This window comes from Somniosus microcephalus, chromosome 8 (genome assembly GCF_052327205.1).
Source record: "Somniosus microcephalus isolate GS21.2 chromosome 8, FLI_Smic_1.0, whole genome shotgun sequence".
In the NCBI taxonomy this organism is placed as follows: Eukaryota; Metazoa; Chordata; class Chondrichthyes; order Squaliformes; family Somniosidae; genus Somniosus; species Somniosus microcephalus.
In genome coordinates, this window is record NC_140994.1 from 149,057,753 (window position 1) to 149,077,234 (window position 19,482).

Consider the following 19,482-nt stretch of genomic DNA (forward strand, 5'->3'; position numbering starts at 1 on the left):
ATCAAGTGGAGTGAATCGAATTGGCTGAAGACTGGCTTCTGTGATGGCGGGGACCTCGGGAGTAGGCCGATATGGATCATACACTCGGCACTTCTGGCTGAAGATGGTTGCAAACACTTCAGCTTTGTTTTTTGAACTCGCATGCTCAGCTCTGCCATCACTAAGGATGGGGATATTCATGGAGCCTCCTCCTTCTGTTAGTTGTTTAATTGTCCACCACCATTTACGACTGGATGTGGCAGGACTGCGGAGTTTTGATCTGATCCATTGATTGTGGGATCGTTTAGCTCTGTCTATAGCATGCTGCTTTCACTGTTTAGCATGCATGTAATCCTGTGTTGCTGCTTCCCCAGGTTGGCACCTCATTTTTAGGTACGCCTGGTGCTGCTCCTGGCATGCTCTTCTGCACTCCTTATTGAACCTTGGTTGGTCCGCTGGTTTGATGGTAATAGTTGAGTGAGGGATATGCCAGGCCATGAGGTTACAGATTGTGGTAGAGTACAATTCTGCTGCTGCTGATGTCCCACAGCACCTCATGGATGCCCAGTTTTGAACTGCTAGATCTGTTCTGAATCTATCCCATTTAGCATGGCTGTAAAGCACTTTGGAACATCTGGTATTCGTGAAAGGCGCTATATAAATGCAAGTCTTTCAATCTTTTACCCCTCTCGTCCTGATGCAGGATACTGCCTGATGCTAACACTGGGTATAAATTGAAATATTTTCCATTCCTCACCTTACTGAGTTGTCAACTTTGTCTCAAAAATATAAATTGAAAGCAAAACTATAATTATTACCTTACTATTTGCTAATAAATGTTTCTAGCTCTTGTTGTGATTATCATAATTAAAATACTTTTCATTTGTAGTGTCAAATAGCTTTTCAGTGGCAGACACTTTCGCCATTACACCATCTGCAGGAAGTGAAAACTCTACAGCTGAACTGACAACCCATGCGAGGAATGAAGCAATAGGTAAAACCTGTCACTGCATTAAAATATTGCTGTGCCATAGATCTAGGCCTAGAAATTCAGTGGGCTGCGCCACCAGTTAACGCCCAAAGAGGGCACTCAATGGCTTTAGCGCCACTGGCCACACCTCCCGCGATATTTAGCGGGGCGCTAATGGCGGCGTTAGTCTGTAGCGCTGCGTCACCACCGATGACGTCATCGGTGTGCGCAGCGCCCCGCACCCGCCCCGATCACCATATTTGGTCGCGCCCGCCTCTTTAACGCCGGTCGCAAATCGCGACCGGTTCACAGGGCCTACCTGTGGCGGTAGTGGCGCAAGTTAAGGTGGAGGTGCCGGGCGGCCGCTTTTTTGGTGGCCGCCTGCCAGCACCTCCGTCCCCGGCCTCCTAAACCCCGCCCCCCCCCCCGCGGCATTGCCGGCTGTTTCCCAAGAGCCCGGCACTTCTCCTTGGTGCCGGGCTCATTTGCCGGCACTCACGAGCGGGGATCGCGCTGTTGCAGGCACCTCCCCCTTAACAGTGGGAGGAAGGCCTGCAGTACCGCAGCGTGCCGTGCCGCAGCGTATGGCGCTGTGGCCCTTAGCGCGGCGATATTCAGGGTGAGCGCCCCAAGCGGGGCGCGGGGAGCCTCGAGTAGCGGCCCGCTTCCGTTTGGGGCGCAGAAACTGAATATCGGGATGGCGCAAGTGGCTCCGCTCACAGCGGTAATTCCGGCACCCAGGCGAGCTTGGCGCCCCAAACGGCGCCCAACTGAATTTCTAGGCCCTACACTCTACTTTTGTGCAGTTTAAACAACCAATGTAACTTGTGTGGTCATAAGTGTGTGTGTGTGTTTGTGCGCATGTATTTTAGGTAGCATAATAATAGAGTGAGTCTGGATATAGTTATACCAAGGACAGAAATTTCACAAAATTGTTCCAGATTGTTGCTGGAAGGTGAGAAACACTTGAAATTGTTTTGAGTGCAAGCAGTCAAGTCACAAGTTTGAAAGGCAGAATGTGTATAAGGAATAGGAAAGGGCCAAGATTGAAATCTTGGGGCATGCCGCAAGTAACCATGTAGTCACAGAATAAGAAGCCATTGCAGGAAATGTGCTGGTTACATTGGTGCAGGTTGGAATGGGTTAGGTGAAGGTAGGTATCTCCTCACTGACTTCTAGTGGTCCCCAGTTTCCTAAAGCGTTGACCTCAAAATTCTCATGTACGAAATCAGCCTCAACCTCTCCACCCTACCTCTGCAACTTCTTCCAGTTCTACGACAGCTGGTGAGGGAACCAACAAGAGGGAAAAACCTACTTGATCTCGTCCTCACCAATCTACCTGTTGCAGATGCATCTGTCCATGACAGCATTGGTGGAAGTGACCACCGCACAGTCCTTGTGGAGACGAAGTCCCGTCTTCATGTTGAGGATACCCTCCACCGTGTTGTGTGGCACTACCACCGTGCTAAATGGGACAGATTTCGAACAGATCTGGCAACTCAAAACTGAGCATCCATGAGGTGCTGTGGGCCATCAGCAGCAGCAGAATTGTATTCAACCACAATCTGTAACCTCATGGCCCGGCATATTCCTCACTCTACCATTACCATCAAGCCGGGAGATCAACCCTGGTTTAACGAAGAGTACAGGAGAGCATGCCTGGAACAGCACCAGGCATACCGAAAAATGAGGTGTCAACCTGGTGAGGCTACAACACAGGACAACTTGCATGCCAAACAACGGAAGCAACATGCGATAGACAGAGCCAAGCGATCTCACAACCATCAGATCAAATCAAAGCTCTGCAGTCCTGCCGCATCCAGTCGTGAGTGGTGGTGGACAATTAAACAGTTAACAGGAGGAGGAGGCTCCAAAAATATCCCCATCCTCAATGATGGTGGAGCCCAGCACGTGAGTGCAAAAGACAAGGCTGAAGCATTTGCAACTATCTTCAGCCAGAAGTGCCGAGTGGATGATCCATCTCGGCCTCCTCCTGAGGTCCCCAGCATCACAGATGCCAGTTTTCAGCCCATTCAATTCACTCCACGTGATGTCAAGAAACGGCTGAAGACACTGGATACTGCAAAGGCTATGGGCCCTGACAACATTCCGGCAATAGTACTGAAGACTTGTGCTCCAGAACTAGCTGCGCCCCTAGCCAAGCTGTTCCAGTACAGCTACAACACTGGCATCTACCCGGCAATGTGGAAAATTGCCTAAGTATGTCCTGTCTACAAAAAGCAGGACAAATCCGACCCGGCCAATTACCGTCCCATCAGTCTACTCTCAATCATCAGCAAAGTGATGGAAGGTGTCGTCGAGAGTGCTATCAAGCGGCACTTACTCAGCAATAACCTGCTAACTGACGCCCAGTTTGGGTTCCGCCAGGGCCACTCAGCTCCTGACCTCATTACAGCCTTGGTCCAAACATGGACAAAAGAGCTGAACTCAAGAGGTGAGGTGAGAGTGACTGCCCTTGACATCAAGGCAGCATTTGATTGAGTGTGGCATCAAGGAGCCCTAGCAAAACTGAAGTCAATGGGAATCAAGGGGAAAACTCTCCATTGGTTGGAATCATACCTAGCACAAAGGAAGTTGGCTGTGGTTGTTGGAGGTCATTCATCTCAATCACATGACATCACTGCAGGAGTTCCTCAGGGCAGTGTCCTAGGCCCAATCATCTTCAGCTGTTTCATCAATGACCTTCCCTCCATCATAAGGTCAGAAGTGGGGATGTTTGCTGATGATTGCACACTGTTCAGCACCGTTCGAGACTCGTCAGATACTGACGCAGTCCGTGTCCATATGCAGCAAGACCCGGACAACATTCAGACTTGGGCTGACAAGTGGCAAGTAACATTCGCACCACACAAGTGCCAGGCAATGACCATCTCCAACAAGCGAGACTCTAACCATCTCCCCTTGACATTCAATCGCATTACCATCGCTGAATCCCCCACTATCAACATCCTGGGGGTTACCATTGATCAGAAACTGAACTGGACCAGCCATATAAATACTGTGGCTACAAGAGCAGGCCAGAGGCTGGGAATTCTGCGGCGAGTGTCTCACCTCCTGACTCCCCAAAGCCTTTTCACCATCTACAAGGCACAAGTCAGGAGTGTGATGGAATACTCTCCACTTGCCTGGATGAGTGCAGCTCCAACAACACTCAAGAAGCTCGACACCATTCAGGATAAAGCAGCCCGCTTGATTGGCACTCCATCCACCACCTTCAACATTCACTCCCTCCACCACCGGCGCACTGTGGCTGCAGTGTGTACCATCTACAAGATGCACTGCAGCAACTCGCCAAAGCTCCTTCAACAGCATCTTCTAAACCCGCGACCTCTACCACTTAGAAGGACAAGGGCAGCAGACGCATGGGAACATCACCACCTATAAGTTCCCCTCCAAGCCACACACCATCCTGACTTGGACCTGTATCGCCGTTCCTTCACTGTCGCTGGGCCAAAATCCTGGAACTCCCTTCCTAACAGCATTGTGGGTGTACCTACACCATATGGACTGCAGCGGTTCAAGAAGGCGGCTCACCACCATCTTCTCAAGGGCAATTAGGGATGGGCACTAAATGCAGGCCTAGCCAGCGACGCCCACATCCCATCAATGAATAAAAAAAAACATGCCAGCTTGCAACATGTGCTCTTCTGAGTCTGGACTACTGTGTGACCTTTTATTGCTCCACCATAGGGATCTATCCCAGTGCTGTAGCCACAGAAGTTAGATAAGTGCAAGACGCGGGAAGAAATGAATTATGTCAGTGATGGGGAGCAAAAATGTTAATGAAAGGGAGAATGGATAGCAGTGAAAGACAAAAAAATTGATGGCAATGAAAGAGAGGAATAGATAGCAGTGCAAGGGGGCATGGATAGGAGTATAAAGGGTATTGGATGCCTGTGAAAGGAGAAATGGGTGGCAATGAAGAGGCGAGGGTAGGGAGAAACAGATGACAATTAAAGGGAGAGGGAAAGGGCAGAAGCTGGAACTGGTACTTTGGGTGGAAAGAGAGAAGCTGGGAACATGGGGAGGGGGAAAATCTGGAGTGGTGCTTTGGGGTGGGGGAGGAAAAAGAATACCAGCATTAACTGAGAATGAATAGAAATGGAAAGAGGCAGCATGAACTGGTGGGGCGGGGGGCGGGGGGGTGGGAAGAGTGCCAGCATGGATTTGGCTTGTGGAAGAAAAGTACTCATGTAACTGTCGAGAGGAAGGGTGCTAGGTTGAATTGTTGAAGTAGAGAACGAAGAGTGCTAATATTAGTGGGGACAGTTAGAGGGGAGAATGAAGTGGATTTTAACCAGGAGGGGTTTTCGGCCAGGGGGGGCACAGAGTGAATGAAAAATGAACCCACTGTCATAAATTTCAGGCCCGGGGTATTTTAACTCCTAGGGTTCATTAACATTCGATTGGCAGGCTTTCTACCCGATCACGTCAGGATTAGATAGCCTACCCACCTTCTGACGTAATTTCTGGCATCCAGGACCCTATTTAAAGTGGGAATCCACCTCTAAAGGGAGGCGCATTCATTTTTCTGATATTGCTGTTTTATTAGTGCTGCAAACTGGGCGATGATGCAGAAGCAAGTGCCAAGATTTTCTGAACAAGAATGTGCCTTCCCCTCATTGCCAATTTTACACTGACAAGCTGAGCACAAGGCACAATCCCTGCCAGAACATTAATGAATTGTACCAGCCTCATTTTAATACAATTGGAACACATTATAATATTAAAATAAAGCTTTCCCTCAGAATGTGTAACAGCAATTTAGGCTGGCAGAGAATGTCAGAATGAAGATTCAGCAATGCCGCTTTCGGAGAGCTCTATTTGTTCCGCGCCTCAACCAACTTCTCCGTCGGTTATAAAATTTGCCCTCAGAACTGCTGTAAAGATGTTGAAAAGGCAACTGGAATGCTATGGATTCTTAGCTGTGAAACATGACATTGCTTTCAGAATACTGTACCACCTTCTATGTTAATAAAAAAGAGCACAAATTGCATCCGGGTAGAGGTTTACACTCTGCCACAGTAATTCCACAAAATTGAAGATGTGATTGTATTCACATGCAGTAAATTTGTGTTACAAGGACAATTCATTTTTCAGAAATAATTATCTACCTCATGGTTATCAGTGTTTGTAGTTTTTAGTTACATTGGAACTATATTTACTTGATTTTTCCTTGCAGTTAACCAAAGTGTTGCTGAGAAGCCAACGTCTTTCTCTTTGACATCTACTGTACAGAGCACATACTCTATAACATCATCCAGCAAGACTGAAGCAACAGGTAAAGACTGTCACTGGATTATTACAAAGTTACAAAGTATTACAGCACAGAAACAAGCCATTTGGCCCAACAGGTCCATGCCGGTGTTTATACTCCACACAAGTCTCCTCCCACCCTTCTTCATCCAAATCCATCAATATATCCTTCTATTCCTTTCTCCCTCGTGTAGTTATCTAACTTCCCCTTAAATGCATCTATGATATTCTCCTCAATCATTCCTTGTGGTAGCGAGTTCCATATTCTAACCCCTCTCTGGTGAAAAATTCCCTATTGGATTCCCGATGGTCGGGGAGTCCAGAACCAGGGGCCACAGTCTAAGGATAAGGGGTAGGCCATTTAGGACAGAAATGAGGAGGAATTTCTTCACCCAGAGAGTGGTGAACCTGTGGAATTCTCTACCACAGAAGGCAATAGAGGCCAATACTTTAAATATATTCAAGAAGGAGTTGGATATATTTCTTAAGGCTAAAGGGATCAAGGGGTATGGGGAGAAAGCAGGGACTGGGTACTGAATTTGGATGATCAGCCATGATCGCATTGAATGGTGGAGCAGGCTCGAGGGGCCAAATGGCCTACTCCTGCTCCTATCTTCTATGTTTCTATGTTTATTAGTAACTATGTTATATTTATGGCCCCTGGTTCTGGTCTCACCCACAAGTGGATACATCTTAGATTAACTCTATATTAGTTAACACATTACATTCAAGATGACAGTAATCTATCCTGTTTGTTTCACTATCTTAAATGTATTTAAACATTGCTTAATTGTGAGTTATTTTAGAAATTAAATATATGTAATTTAATGAGAACTACAGCAGAAAAATATTTTATCACAAGATAGAAGCAAAGTACAAACATGACTTCACAATATACACACACACACACACACACATGAACACATAAGGTATATTACTGATTAGCCACAGGTGTGATTACAGTGACACCCTTTTAGCCACACGCAATAAGTTTAATGGAAAACACTTTGCATACACTCACACAATACAGGTAAATGTACTTCACATGTGTATGTTTACTTAACAAACATCTACCACCATTCAGTAACCAAGGAAGAAAAGCACTCACAACGATCAACAAATTTTCTTGTATGGCATGTTGGGGATGAAGCCTACGCCTAACCCCAAACAAGGCTGCCAATGGGTGTGGCCAAAGGTGGGGATTCACTATATTAGGAATTCCCCTCTTCCCAGCACTCAGAAGAACCCAGCATAGATCCATTGATGATATTATGGCCCCGATATTTACAGGAAGGTGGGGAGGGAGCAGGGGGGCCGAAAATAGCAGAAGAACCTGGCAAGGCCAGGGACGCGGACTTAACAGCAGGACCATATTATCATTTTTTTTCTTCCACTTCCCACCCAGCAGCCGGCCAAATTGACAGCTTGGGGATGGTCCCTGGCAATTGGGAGGGGGAAAAAGGTCATCGATTGGCACTCGGGAACAGGGTAGGGGAGAGGCCATCGCGGGTGGGGGGAAGGTTGAAGCTCGGGGCTGGGGGGGAAGGGAGGCCATTGCGGGGGGGGGAAGGTTGGAGATTGGGGCTGGGGGGGAAGGGAGGCCATTGCGGGGGGGGGAAGGTCAGAGATCGGGGCTGGGGGTGAAGAGAGGTCATCGCGATCAGCAGAGGCGATACCAAAGGCGTCGATGAGGGACCAGGAATTACACCTGCTCCTACTGGTCTACAAGGAGTGTTGTGAAAGGCACTTAACCATGTGGAGCCAGCAGCTCCAGCCTCCCTTTCACTGCCGGGTTTCCCGACCCCTGGAAAACCCACCCGGAATCCATAAAGTTTAAATTGGGCTCCCAATTGCACTATGGGAGCCAGATTTAGATATGTTAATGAAGTATCCCACTTCTCCATGGTAGGACACTCGCATGGCATGATCCCATCACTGGAATGGGCAGCGGGCACATACGTGGCAGACTGGGGTCGCGTACCCCATTTTTCATTTTTAACTCCCTACCAACCCTTGTGGGGGTGTTAATATCGAGGCTCAAATGTCTGGTAGGTGTACCAACCTGGCAAAAAGTGGAAGAGGGGCTCATCTCAGGGTCCTGGCTGGAATCGAAGGCCTAGACCCCCAAAAAGGAAATGCAGTTTTGAAATATATGCACAAAGGGGGCCACTGGGCCACCTGAAGGTTATCTCTGGGGACGTAAACCTGGTTCTTCCCTTCCTAGCCCAGGCCAGTTAGTTTTCTGTCAGACTTTCTAGCCTCTTCGGTGAGTGGGCAACCCGATGTGACATGATGGTACAGGTGCCATTTAAATGAAGGGACCTTGGGAATTTGAGGTCAGCAGTGGAGGTACTGGGAGGTTCATTTCAGTACTTATGCCAGGATGCACCCCCTACGGATTTTGGGGGCTCTTGTATTAATAATAGGTCTTGATCAAAAAAATGTCAAAGTGCAAATTATGGCTTGTCCTCATTGCTTTAATATAAATAAATTATATTTAGAGTGTCTGCAATTGATGACAAATGTGATTTGCAGTTCCTAAAAAGATAGTGGACTTATTGTTAATGACATAATTCCAGTCACGACTTTTCCATTTTTCAGGCCATAATGACATTTACTCCACTGCTACCAAGGCAGTAGGTAAATGGACAATTCCTAAACTGCCGCAGATCATCATTTTCCAAATTGGTTTCAAAAACGGGGTTGATTCTTAAAAAATCCGGGTCATGGTCATCAAAATAGTTACTGGTGCTGTGCATCAGCATACTTGCTATTTGCATCGTGTCATAAAGACACCAACACACTGCAGCTCTGAGAACTGGTGGCAGATCTGTAGACTCAGGGAAAACGGGTTTCGCCTGCTGTCAGATTTACAGTGCCTGACTGCACAGGATGAATACAGTACATCGACAATACTGCACAGTAAAAGCTCTTTAACATTCTGTACTGACTCTTTCACACCCTATGGAGCTATGGAACTAACTTAAGGGATCAATGGGGGGCAGATTGAAATGGAGAGAAACTTGAACAGGCTTCATTATGAAAAATCTCCCTCAAAGCGCAATCAATCATTGTCATGGTAATTTGCAAGTGTGAATTTGATGCAGTATTAGGGAAACAGGTGCTTCATATTTATTTGTGACTGTGAAAGCATTAGCTAACTTCAAGTTTGTTAAAGCAGGCTATAAAAGTCAATAAATATGAGGATTGAAGGCAATTGTATATTTATAGTAACTATCTAAAATTAGGTAAGTACAGCTTAGACCAAAGTACCTTGGTTTGAAGGTTTTTACTTCAATTGCATGTTAACTAATCAGCATGGCACACGTTATATATTATTTTCTTTTGACAGATCCTACATCTGAGGTAGAGCCAACCACAGCTCCTGCTATAAGTGGATCCAACTCTTTGTCTGTACTAGCCTTTGGTAATTTTCTGCTATCAAATACCCAGTTCATTTAGTCAATCTAGCTCTGTCTTTTATATCTCTGGTCAATTGTCACAGGTAGTTGATTGTATATATGTTAGGCAGGGTAGTAGAAACAAAAACATGGAGGTGCTCAAAATAAAATTAGATACTGTGATAAGAGAGTCAATTGGTTCCTAATTTTGACCTTGGCCTCTTGTTCTATGTTACAGGTTTAGGGGTAAATCTTGTAAGGCTCCACTCCTGATATGGAGTCTCACTGGATGAAGCACAGGTTTCAGGTAGATCAGTTAACACTATAGGGTTGATTTAGTGACATATGCTTCTGTCAGTGAAGCATCGCACCAGGAGCCTTGCCTTGCAAAATTTACTATTTGATATAAAGCCTTATAGAAAGAAAATTTTCCAGTTTTAGCAAATAAGGGATTGAATTTCCTGATATTGTAAAATTGAAGGAAATTGTTGCAGATCAATTAATGTTATGTAATAATAATTCATTAGCATGCTTCTTTCATTTTTCTCAAGTAGTTAAATTGTCACTTAACTGAGGTTACAAATTCAGGTCTGCTGTAGATACCTTCTCAGGTTCAGTGGAGTCAGTCACTCCCTTAGGCAGTCTGAGTCTCTTATTTTTATGTGAGTAGACTCACTGCCTTATATTTACTTGTATGATAGCATAACCCAAGGATACTTGTGTCCATTTACATGCATTTCTTCAATCTCTCCAACGACAGAGTGAGTGACATGAGACTTGATATTAATCATTAAGCTATTTTATTTCCCATCAGGTGAACGTATATGACAACATTTATAATTTGGTTCACTTATTTCCATCAATACAACCTGTCTTTGCATAATATAAAAATAATGTATATTACCTCACTTCAGTAGGTTATCTGGCTTGATGTAAAATTTATTTTCGAGCTCCTCTCTGGCCTTCCATCCTACTCGCAGGCCTTTGCTGCCTGACTGTCTCTAGCTTTTGCAACTTTCTGTTTTAACTCTACTATTACCTTTTAGTCAAATTCACTACCCCTAGAGCAGAATCTACCAACTTAACTCAGCAATGGCTCTTGCTGAGCTGAAATGAGTAAGTTCATCGATTTGTGAAATTCTGAAATGCGACAACTTAGCATAATAGAGAAACATTGTATTCGAACGTTGAGTGCAGAAATGGCACAACAAAGATTTAAGAACCTGGGAAATTCCAATTAACAATGTTTTAGAAAAATGTAATAACATTTTTGGGCCAGGGAGAGATCTAAAAACAGGTATTTAACCCAGAGAACATGTCACCAACTGAATCAAATCAGTGTTTACTACAGTAAGCAGCTGGGAGGAAATACAGATGTTTTGGTTACATAGAAACATAGAAGATAGGAGCGGGAGTAGGCGATTCGGCCCCTCGAGCCTGCGCCACCATTTAATGAGATCATGGCTAATCATCCAAATTCAGTACCCTGTCCCTGCTTTCTCCCAATATCCCTTGATCCCTTTAGCCTTAAGAAATATATCAAACTCCTTCTTGAATTTATTTAATGAATTGGCCTCAACTGCCTTCTGTGGTAGAGAATTCCACAGGTTCACCACTCTCTGGGTGAAGAAATTCCGCCTCATCTCTGTCCTAAATGGCTTACCCCTTATCTTTAGTCTGTGACCCCTGGTTCTGGACTCCCCCGCCATCGGGAACATCCTCCCTGCATCTAGTCTGTCTAGTCCTGTTAGAATTTTATAAGTTTCAGTGAGATCCTCTCTCATTCACCTAAAGAAATTTTCAAAAGAGTGCGGCAAGGATGGTAGTACAATTTAAAATATCAGTTTGACAGCACAGTAAGGGAGCAGTAACATAGGGTCATCTAGTTTTACAAAGATGTTGGCTTTCCAAAGGTAAAGGGTGAAATAGATGGCACTGTTGCTTTGCAAGATGATACAGAAAATTCCTGCAACACCCTCAAAAGAAAGGTTTCCATTCCCTAATATGCCGATGCGTGTGTTTTGCATGTCAATGCAATGTTGTCATGATATATTCAACTTGGAAATTCAGCCTAGTTTGAGCTTTTCAAAGAAGGTTATCAGGTAAAAGGATAGCTTGTGTGTGACAAGAACTACCCACTGCTCCCATGGATAATAACCCCACTCAGAGTAACATGAACAGCAACAGAGGAGTGCTGTGGAGAACAAGAGCAGTCATCAAGAGAAACATCAGGGTCTTAAAGGGGCGCTTTCGCTGCCTAGAAAGATTGGCAGGGGCTCTGCAGTATGCTTATTTATCATCCATAGTTGTAATTGGCTGTGCCCTGTATAACTTTGCCAATACAGAAAGGTCTAGACTTGGACCTTCTTGGGGAGGTGACCCTAGCTGCTTTGGAGGTCGAAGTACATGGAGAGAACATCACAATAACCTGCACTCAGAGGACTCGTCATTAACTACTGCAAGGGGTATCAGAGCACAACTGATCACTGAAGTCTTGTCTTCAGAATTACATAGCTACTTTAGTCACCAATACCTTCGTCCCCACCTTCAAATAAAGAACTAATCCTTCAATCCAGTGCCCATCCTAGAATATGACAACACATCAGCCCTTGTGATAGGATAGTGTAAAGCACTGGAATTGCCATAATTTCTGTCCCTATTGCACTTTGTCTAACTTACAACCAGGTAACAGAGGTATAAATTGGTAGAAGTCCTCCATTTAAAGCTGCCTTTAAATGTTCTATACTTTTCTCCAGTAACATTGCCATTTTTTCCATAATGTCTTTTTCTCTCTCCCTAATTACAGTTTTACTGATTCTGCATTCTTTTTTGTACCTTTGATTTAATAATGCTCATTTTAAACTTTTTTCCTTGTCTATTATATTATCTTCTACTTCACTATTTCATTACCTAGCTCTTGAGTTTGCCCATCGCATTGAAATGTACCTTTTTGAGATCCAGCATTTTCACCTTAAAGATGGAGTAATATGTAATTATTGTACTTGTGTTTTCAGCTGTGATCATCCTGATCCTAATCCTTGTAATAGTTGTGGTGATCCTCGTCAGTGTGATCAGTCTGAGGATTAAATGTTGTCAGGACTCATCGCAAGGTAGCCAGCTCATTTATAATGCTTTTCTGCCAACATTTTCTAATGTTAACTTTGGTTACATGTACTGTGTCTTAAATCATACATTTTACCAATAAGATTGCCTTTAAAAACTAACTAATATAGAATGACTCAACCTACAATGAAAAAATGCAGCTTTACACTTCTAGCAGGTAGATTTCAAGCTATCATTTGGAAAGTGATTTTTTTTCTATAATTTATTTCACTATTAGAAACTATCAGCCATTTCACTTACTATACTTTCTAGAAAGAAATATGAGCAGATATTGTAAAAGTATAATAAATTTCCATTCAACAAAATCTTTTGCTCATATCTTGCTATAATACCTTTTATTCTTTGATATTTCCACATTTTATTGTTTATTATCTTAATAGATACAAGGAAGCCAAGGAATGCAGCACCATCAGAAAGGTAAGTAAAATGCAGTTAGACAATTACATCTCATATTTAACTATTCGTTAAAGATTGAAATAGAATACCTGACACAGAGCCTATTGATTTTAAAAATCTATAAATCTGTATTTTCCCTCAGCTCTCAAGTTAATGGAGAAAAAGAGAGCATCACTCTGGTTTCTGTGCGAACTCTGAGTACTGAAGCTGGTGCGTAGTGAATACAAAATTCAGAATGTTTTGTTCCTATTGTAAATGCATTCTGCAGTGCTTATATTTATTTTGTACTTTAGGAGGACAAGAATCATCGGTGCAGGGGTCTCTTCAGAATGACTCCATTGAAGCTGGTGAGACTGATAAACACTTTCAACAAATAGATAATACAAAGGTGTGTCTTTTTTAAAAAGTTAAAATTTGTTTGTGGACCACTATAAGCTGAGCAACAAACTGTGAAGATTAAATTACTTCCTTGTAAATTACTCCATCCCCTTCACCTTTTCTATATGAGAAGCAAATATCTTCTTCTTTGACATCATCATTTCATCCCACATGACTTTTCTTCTTCTGAAATAGAATAGCATATTCTTGCAATACCAATTTAGTGACAGTCTACATTATAAAACAGCCTGAATACACAATTGTAACAGAGATCACTTCACCTTGAACAGGCCTTCATCACATGCATTGCTTTCATCTTTCCAATAAATCTACTTCAATTACCGGGTTTGGACACAACTGTAGTATAAACAACTTACTTAAAATATAAGGAAAGCAAGTTACTCACTTGGGGATATTTTCCCCTTTTTGGAAAAATAGAGGATTATTAAACCATTTTTTACAGAGTTAAAAGAGCACCAATCAAAATGGCAGCCAGGTATGAATTTCCTGCAGGAATGACAGAAATAAATCATGAAATAACAACAGAAAACGCTGGAAAAACTCAGCAGGCCAGGCAGCATCTGTGGAGAGAGAAACAGAGTTAACGTTTCAGGTCGAAGCCCTTTCGTCAGAACTGGAAAAAAACAGGAAATGGAAAGCAAGTTTAGGGGCTGGGTAAAGGGGGAGGGGATGAAAGAACAAAAGGGAAGGTCAGTGAAATAAATCATGGTTGGCCAATCGTGACATGCCTGAAGGAAAGGAGGGAGGAGGGGCGAGGCAGTGGAAACAGACAAGGAGAAGAAGGCAGGGAAAGGGGACAGGAGGGAGAATAGGAGAGGGAGGAGAAGAGAAAGAAGGGGGAAGGAGGAGTAGGGGTGAGGAGGAGGAGCAGGGAGGCAAAGTATGGGAATGGGTAGAAGGGGAGAAAGAGAGGGAGAAGCAAGTGGGAGAGGGAGGTGGATATGAGAGGAAGAGGGCAGAGGTGAGGGCGAGAGGAAGGAGAGGGAGGAGTGGGAGGAAGGAGGAGAAAGGGAGGGAGGAGGAGGACATTTCAGGGGAGGGGAGAGGGAGGGGAGAAGAGTGAGGAATGTTAGAATGGGGAAGGAATTGTGGAGAAGAAAGGAGGAGAAGGTGGGAAAAGTAGGGGCGAGGGAGGGAAGAAAAGGAGGGGGCGAGGGAAGGGGTGTGAGAGAATATAATAGATACTGTTATTTAAAAATCATTTATTTTCCCATAATTGTAAGAGTCAGTACTGGAAATGTTTGGAGATCCAAAATGGTATGTAGCTTGAGTGATTGTTTCTGCTTCTCATTATTGATTTATCCACACTGACAATGGCTATATCATTACTCTAAACTGTTTCCTGTTACTGTTATTAATTAACCTTTTTGATATTTAATTTCAGCTGGTATAAAGAAATGGACAGAAGTCAATGCTGCAGATATGAATAAACTACAGAGGAGCATGCAGGGACTCTCACAATGCAGCATGGGAAACTCTATTTTTTCACCTTACCTATTAGTACATGGTTCTGACAGATACTTTAAATAAAGCTACTTCTGAACAGCTCCTCATATGGTATCATGGACTAATAGGTGAACTATTTTCCAGAGTGCTTTATCACTTTGGGTACTAAGTATTGAGTATGCTATAGCACAGTAACATTTATACAACTTGTAACTTTGTAAATTATATTTTTGTTAATTATCATTTTTGTCAATAGATGCCTAGAATAATGGTGAAAAACTAGATGAAATGCTGAAAATTTTAAATGCATGCTACTTTTTGAATGTTTGGACTACTATGCTTATTATAGAGGAATTACCTCAGTTCAAAGGTTTGACTTGATTCAAGATGATTAGATTCAGAGCAGGAACCATGCCTTAACTTTCCTTATAAGACTGCTTACACATCCTGGCACACCTGTATACACATATACATCACTGCTGCTATTGAAAAGAATATTGAGTACAAACTGCAACAAACACATTCAGCCAAATACACGAAGAGAAATACTGTAGCTGCTTATGTACTTTATCTCTACATTTTTAGTTTTTGTCCCCCTGCTGTTACACACCTTTAGGAAAAATAAAGGAATTCTCAAGCAAAGACCCATAAAAATAATGAGGCCAAAACTGTTTGGCCCTTCTGGAGCATTTCCAGCAGGAGTGCTACAGAAGAGCCTGGAATTTTGGCAGAACCCATACAGACCAGGTCTCAGCCTACACTGCACTGGGAGTACCTGCTGGGTCTTGTGAGGAACAAAACTCCCGGCCACACCTTACAAATGCAGTGATGCAATGATGTAGGGCCGGGGCTGGGGAGTTCCACCTGGGAGTTTCATTTGTTCTGGCCTGTCAGACACCTGGCGTAAGACTGGAGGCTGGTACAACCAATGAGATGAGACATACTGACCTCCAGGAAGGTTCAAATGGGCCTCACCAAAGGGGATCCAGGCCGGAGAAGCATTGTGGATCCTTGAAAGAGTTTTAAAACATTTCTATTGGTCCCCTTACACAAGAGATCGAGGGGGGTCTACATGGAATCTTTTAGGGGTAGTCTGGGAAACCCCAATGACAGCCAGGTGCAGAAGTTTCCAGTGGCATGGCCCCATTGTAAATTACCCGCCCTCCCACTGACCCTGCAAGGTCCGTGAGGTCAGTACTGGAGGGCACTGGCTGGCATAATCCCAGAGTAACTACATGATCGTAACTGTTATGTATTGTGTGTTCTATTGTGTGTTCTCCTCCCACCTGTGGTGGCGCTGTCACAGGAGATAAATGGTTGGGTGTTCTCTGTTACGTTTAGCTCTCTTTGTTCGGAACTTGCCAGAACTTCCTTTCCTTCCAATAAAGCACTTCATGTTTGAATCTCTGAGTTCTGAGTCCTAAATTGTGTCTAGGTAGAAAGGTACCGACACAACAAGTGGCAATGAGGAGCGGATGAATCTGCGTACGTTACGGGTGCAGTGAGTAAACAGAAAATTTAATTTGAAACATGAGATGGCTGCTATATTAGGAAACATCGGTGATTTTGATGAAAATGTGGAGCAATGGAGCACATATACGGAACGTTTTGACTATTTTGTATTGGCGAATGCGGTGGCAAATGAAAAGGTCGTGCCTACCTTTTTGAGTGTAATCGGGCCGAAGACATTCAATTTACTTCGCAGCCTCGTGCAACCAGATAAGCCAGGAACTAAAACATATAAGCAACTAGTGGAAATTCTTGGAGCACATTTTTCACCAAAACCTCTGGTTATTGCTGAGAGATTTAGATTTCATAAACGGAATCAAGAGGAGGGGGAATCAGTGACGATGTTTATTGCTGCTTTAAAAAGGTTGTCGGAACACTGCCAGTTCAAGGAGGTGCTGAATGACACCATTAGAGACAGACTTGTGTGTGGTCTGCAAAATGCAGCCACACAGAAGCGCCTTCTTACTAAGGACAACCTTACTCTTGAAAAGGCCATTGAAGTTAGTGTCTCCATGGAGATGGCGGAAAAGGAGGCTCACCAGTTGAGTTCAACAGGGAGAGTTCACAAGGTGTCGTCTGAGCCTAAAGGTGCGTGGAACGGCACATGTTACCGTTGTGGGAAAACGGGCCATCACGCTAATGACTGCTGGTGTACAGAGCTGGAATGCTGAAATTGTGGCAAAAAGGGTCACATTGAACGTGCCTGTAGAGGTAAAAAAAGAACAGACAGAGCTGGGAAGCATGGAAGCAAAATGTCTGTATTTGGACGAGAGGAAAAAGAGTGTTCATTCAGTGCAGTATGATGGAACAAGCAAAACAGAGGGGAGCGACACCTCTGAGGAGGAAGAGGTGCACATACTGATGGTTGCAGGTGATTTAAATGGCTACTGGGTGTCACCACTGGTGGAGGGACAATCAGTGTGGATGGAGGTGGACACGGGTGTGGCTGTGTCCCTTGTTTCAGACACTGTCTACAACAAAATGCTAAAGCATCTTACCCTTCAGCCAACAAACATTGTGCTAAAGACGTATACTGGCGAACCTGTGGCCATGAGAGGCGTCATTGAGGTGACAGTTAAATTGAACGGACAGACTGCAAAACTGCCACTATATGTGGTAAAGGGATATTACCCATCGCTACTGGGACGTGCGTGGCTAGAGAAAATCACGCTGGACTGGCCTGCAGTCCGCATGATGTCAAAAGGGGAGTCAGGTCTGACTGCAGTGTTAACCAAACATGCAGAACTCTTCAATGGGGAACTTGGGAGCATGAAAAAGATCAGCGTGAGACTGGACATTAAACCTGACAGCAAGCCGAAGTTTCACAAAGCCCGACCTGTACCCTATGCAATTAGGCCAAAAGTTGAGGCTAACTTGGAGGCCTTAGTCGAGAATGGAGTCCTGGAGCCTGTGAGCGTGAGCAAATGGGCCACACCCATTGTTCCTGTCCTGAAAAAGGATGGATCTGTTCGAATCTGCGGGGATTTTAAAGTGACTATTAACCCGGTGCTGTCTGCGGAACAGTACCCTCTTCCCCTCATTGATGATCTTTTTACGGGCCTGGCCGGAGGGCAAAAGTTCAGCAAAATAGACTTATGCCAGGCTTATCTACAAATGCATGTCGATGACAAATCAAAGGAGCTGCTGACAATTGTGACACACACGGGGCTATACAGGTACTGCCGCCTTCCGTTTGGAATTACGTCGGCCCCTGCTCTATTCCAAAGGGCAATGGATCAGATTTTGAGTGGACTGCCAGGAGTCCAGTGCTACCTGGACGACATCCTTGTCACTGGGACAAATGAGGAGGATCATCTTCTGAACTTGGATGCGACACTACAACGACTGAAAGAGTACGGACTCAGAGTTCGTAAAGACAAATGTGAATTCTTTCAGTCTTCAGTTGAGTACCTGGGGCATGTGATTGACGCTACTGGCCTGCATAAGGTGCCGTCAAAGGTCAAGGTGATTGTGGAGGCCCCAGCACCTCAGAATGTGAGCCAGTTACGTTCATTTCTGGGGCTACTTAACTACTATGGGAAGTTTATTCCAGACTTAGCAACATTGCTGAAGCTGTTACATCAGTTGCTATGTCAAGGCAAAACATGGAAATGGACTGAACTGTGCGACGAAGCTTTCGCCCAAGCAAAGAAAGCATTGCTAAAATCGGAGGTCCTGACACACTTCAACCCAAAGCTACCCGTGCAGCTAGCATGTGATGCATCACCATATGGTGTGGGAGCAGTCATATCCCACATCATGCCTTCGGGTGAAGAGAAACCTATCGCCTTCGCATCACGCACCTTGAACAAGGCCGAGAGTAACTATGCGCAGATCGAGCGCGAGGCCTTGGGAATTGTTTTTGGAATTCGAAAATGTTATCAGTACCTGTTTGGGAGAAGGTTCACACTCCTGATGGACCACCGTCCATTGACTTCAATCTTCGGGCCCCGCACCGGAATTCCGTCTCTCGCTGCAAGCAGGATGCAAAGGTGGGCTTTACTGTTGTCAGGGGACACATATGACATCAAATATCGCAAATCAGACTTGCATGGCAACGCAGACGGTCTCTCGAGGCTACCCTTGCCTGTTACTCCCCCAGAGCCTCGTCAGATAGACATCTTCTACTTTAGACAAGTGGAGGGTGCACCTGTCACTGCAGTTCAGGTGCGAAGGTACACCCGCAACGATCCAGTCCTGTCTGAGGTAATGGACGATGTCATTCGAGGGAGAGCTATAGGAGATTCTCCTAGTTTGAAACCTTACATTTCAAAAAGAAATGAGCTCTCCGTCCAGGCAGGTTGTCTTCTTTGGGGACGCCGTGTCATCATTCCGCCACCTCTGAGGGAACCTATACTGCAACAACTTCATACAGGCCACAGTGGGATGGTTCGGATGAAGGAAATGGCAAGAAGCTACTTCTGGTGGCCAGGTCTCGATGGGAATATTGAGGAGAAAGCCAAAACATGTTCCCCATGTCAA

The 19,482-nt window shown here is 44.5% G+C and overlaps 1 protein-coding gene across 4 annotated transcripts in view; it reads left to right on the plus strand.

Annotated features, from left to right (window-relative positions):
- Positions 1–16,394, plus strand: part of LOC147113864 (uncharacterized) — an 87,020-nt gene extending 70,626 nt beyond the window's left edge. For 2 of the 4 annotated variants that reach the window (XM_085995240.1, XM_085995241.1), the window contains 8 exons: positions 869–973; positions 6,153–6,251; positions 9,579–9,653; positions 12,642–12,737; positions 13,131–13,167; positions 13,289–13,356; positions 13,440–13,493; positions 14,930–16,394. In XM_085995240.1, coding sequence (XP_085851366.1) covers positions 869–973; positions 6,153–6,251; positions 9,579–9,653; positions 12,642–12,737; positions 13,131–13,167; positions 13,289–13,356; positions 13,440–13,493; positions 14,930–15,075 — 680 coding nt within the window. In that variant the 3' untranslated portion in view covers positions 15,076–16,394. Of the gene's footprint in view, positions 1–868; positions 974–6,152; positions 6,252–9,578; positions 9,654–12,641; positions 12,738–13,130; positions 13,168–13,288; positions 13,357–13,439; positions 13,535–14,929 lie in introns of all 4 variants that reach the window. The other 2 variants (XM_085995243.1, XM_085995244.1) reach the window with 2 other exon arrangements.
- The last annotated feature ends 3,088 nt before the right edge of the window (positions 16,395–19,482 follow it).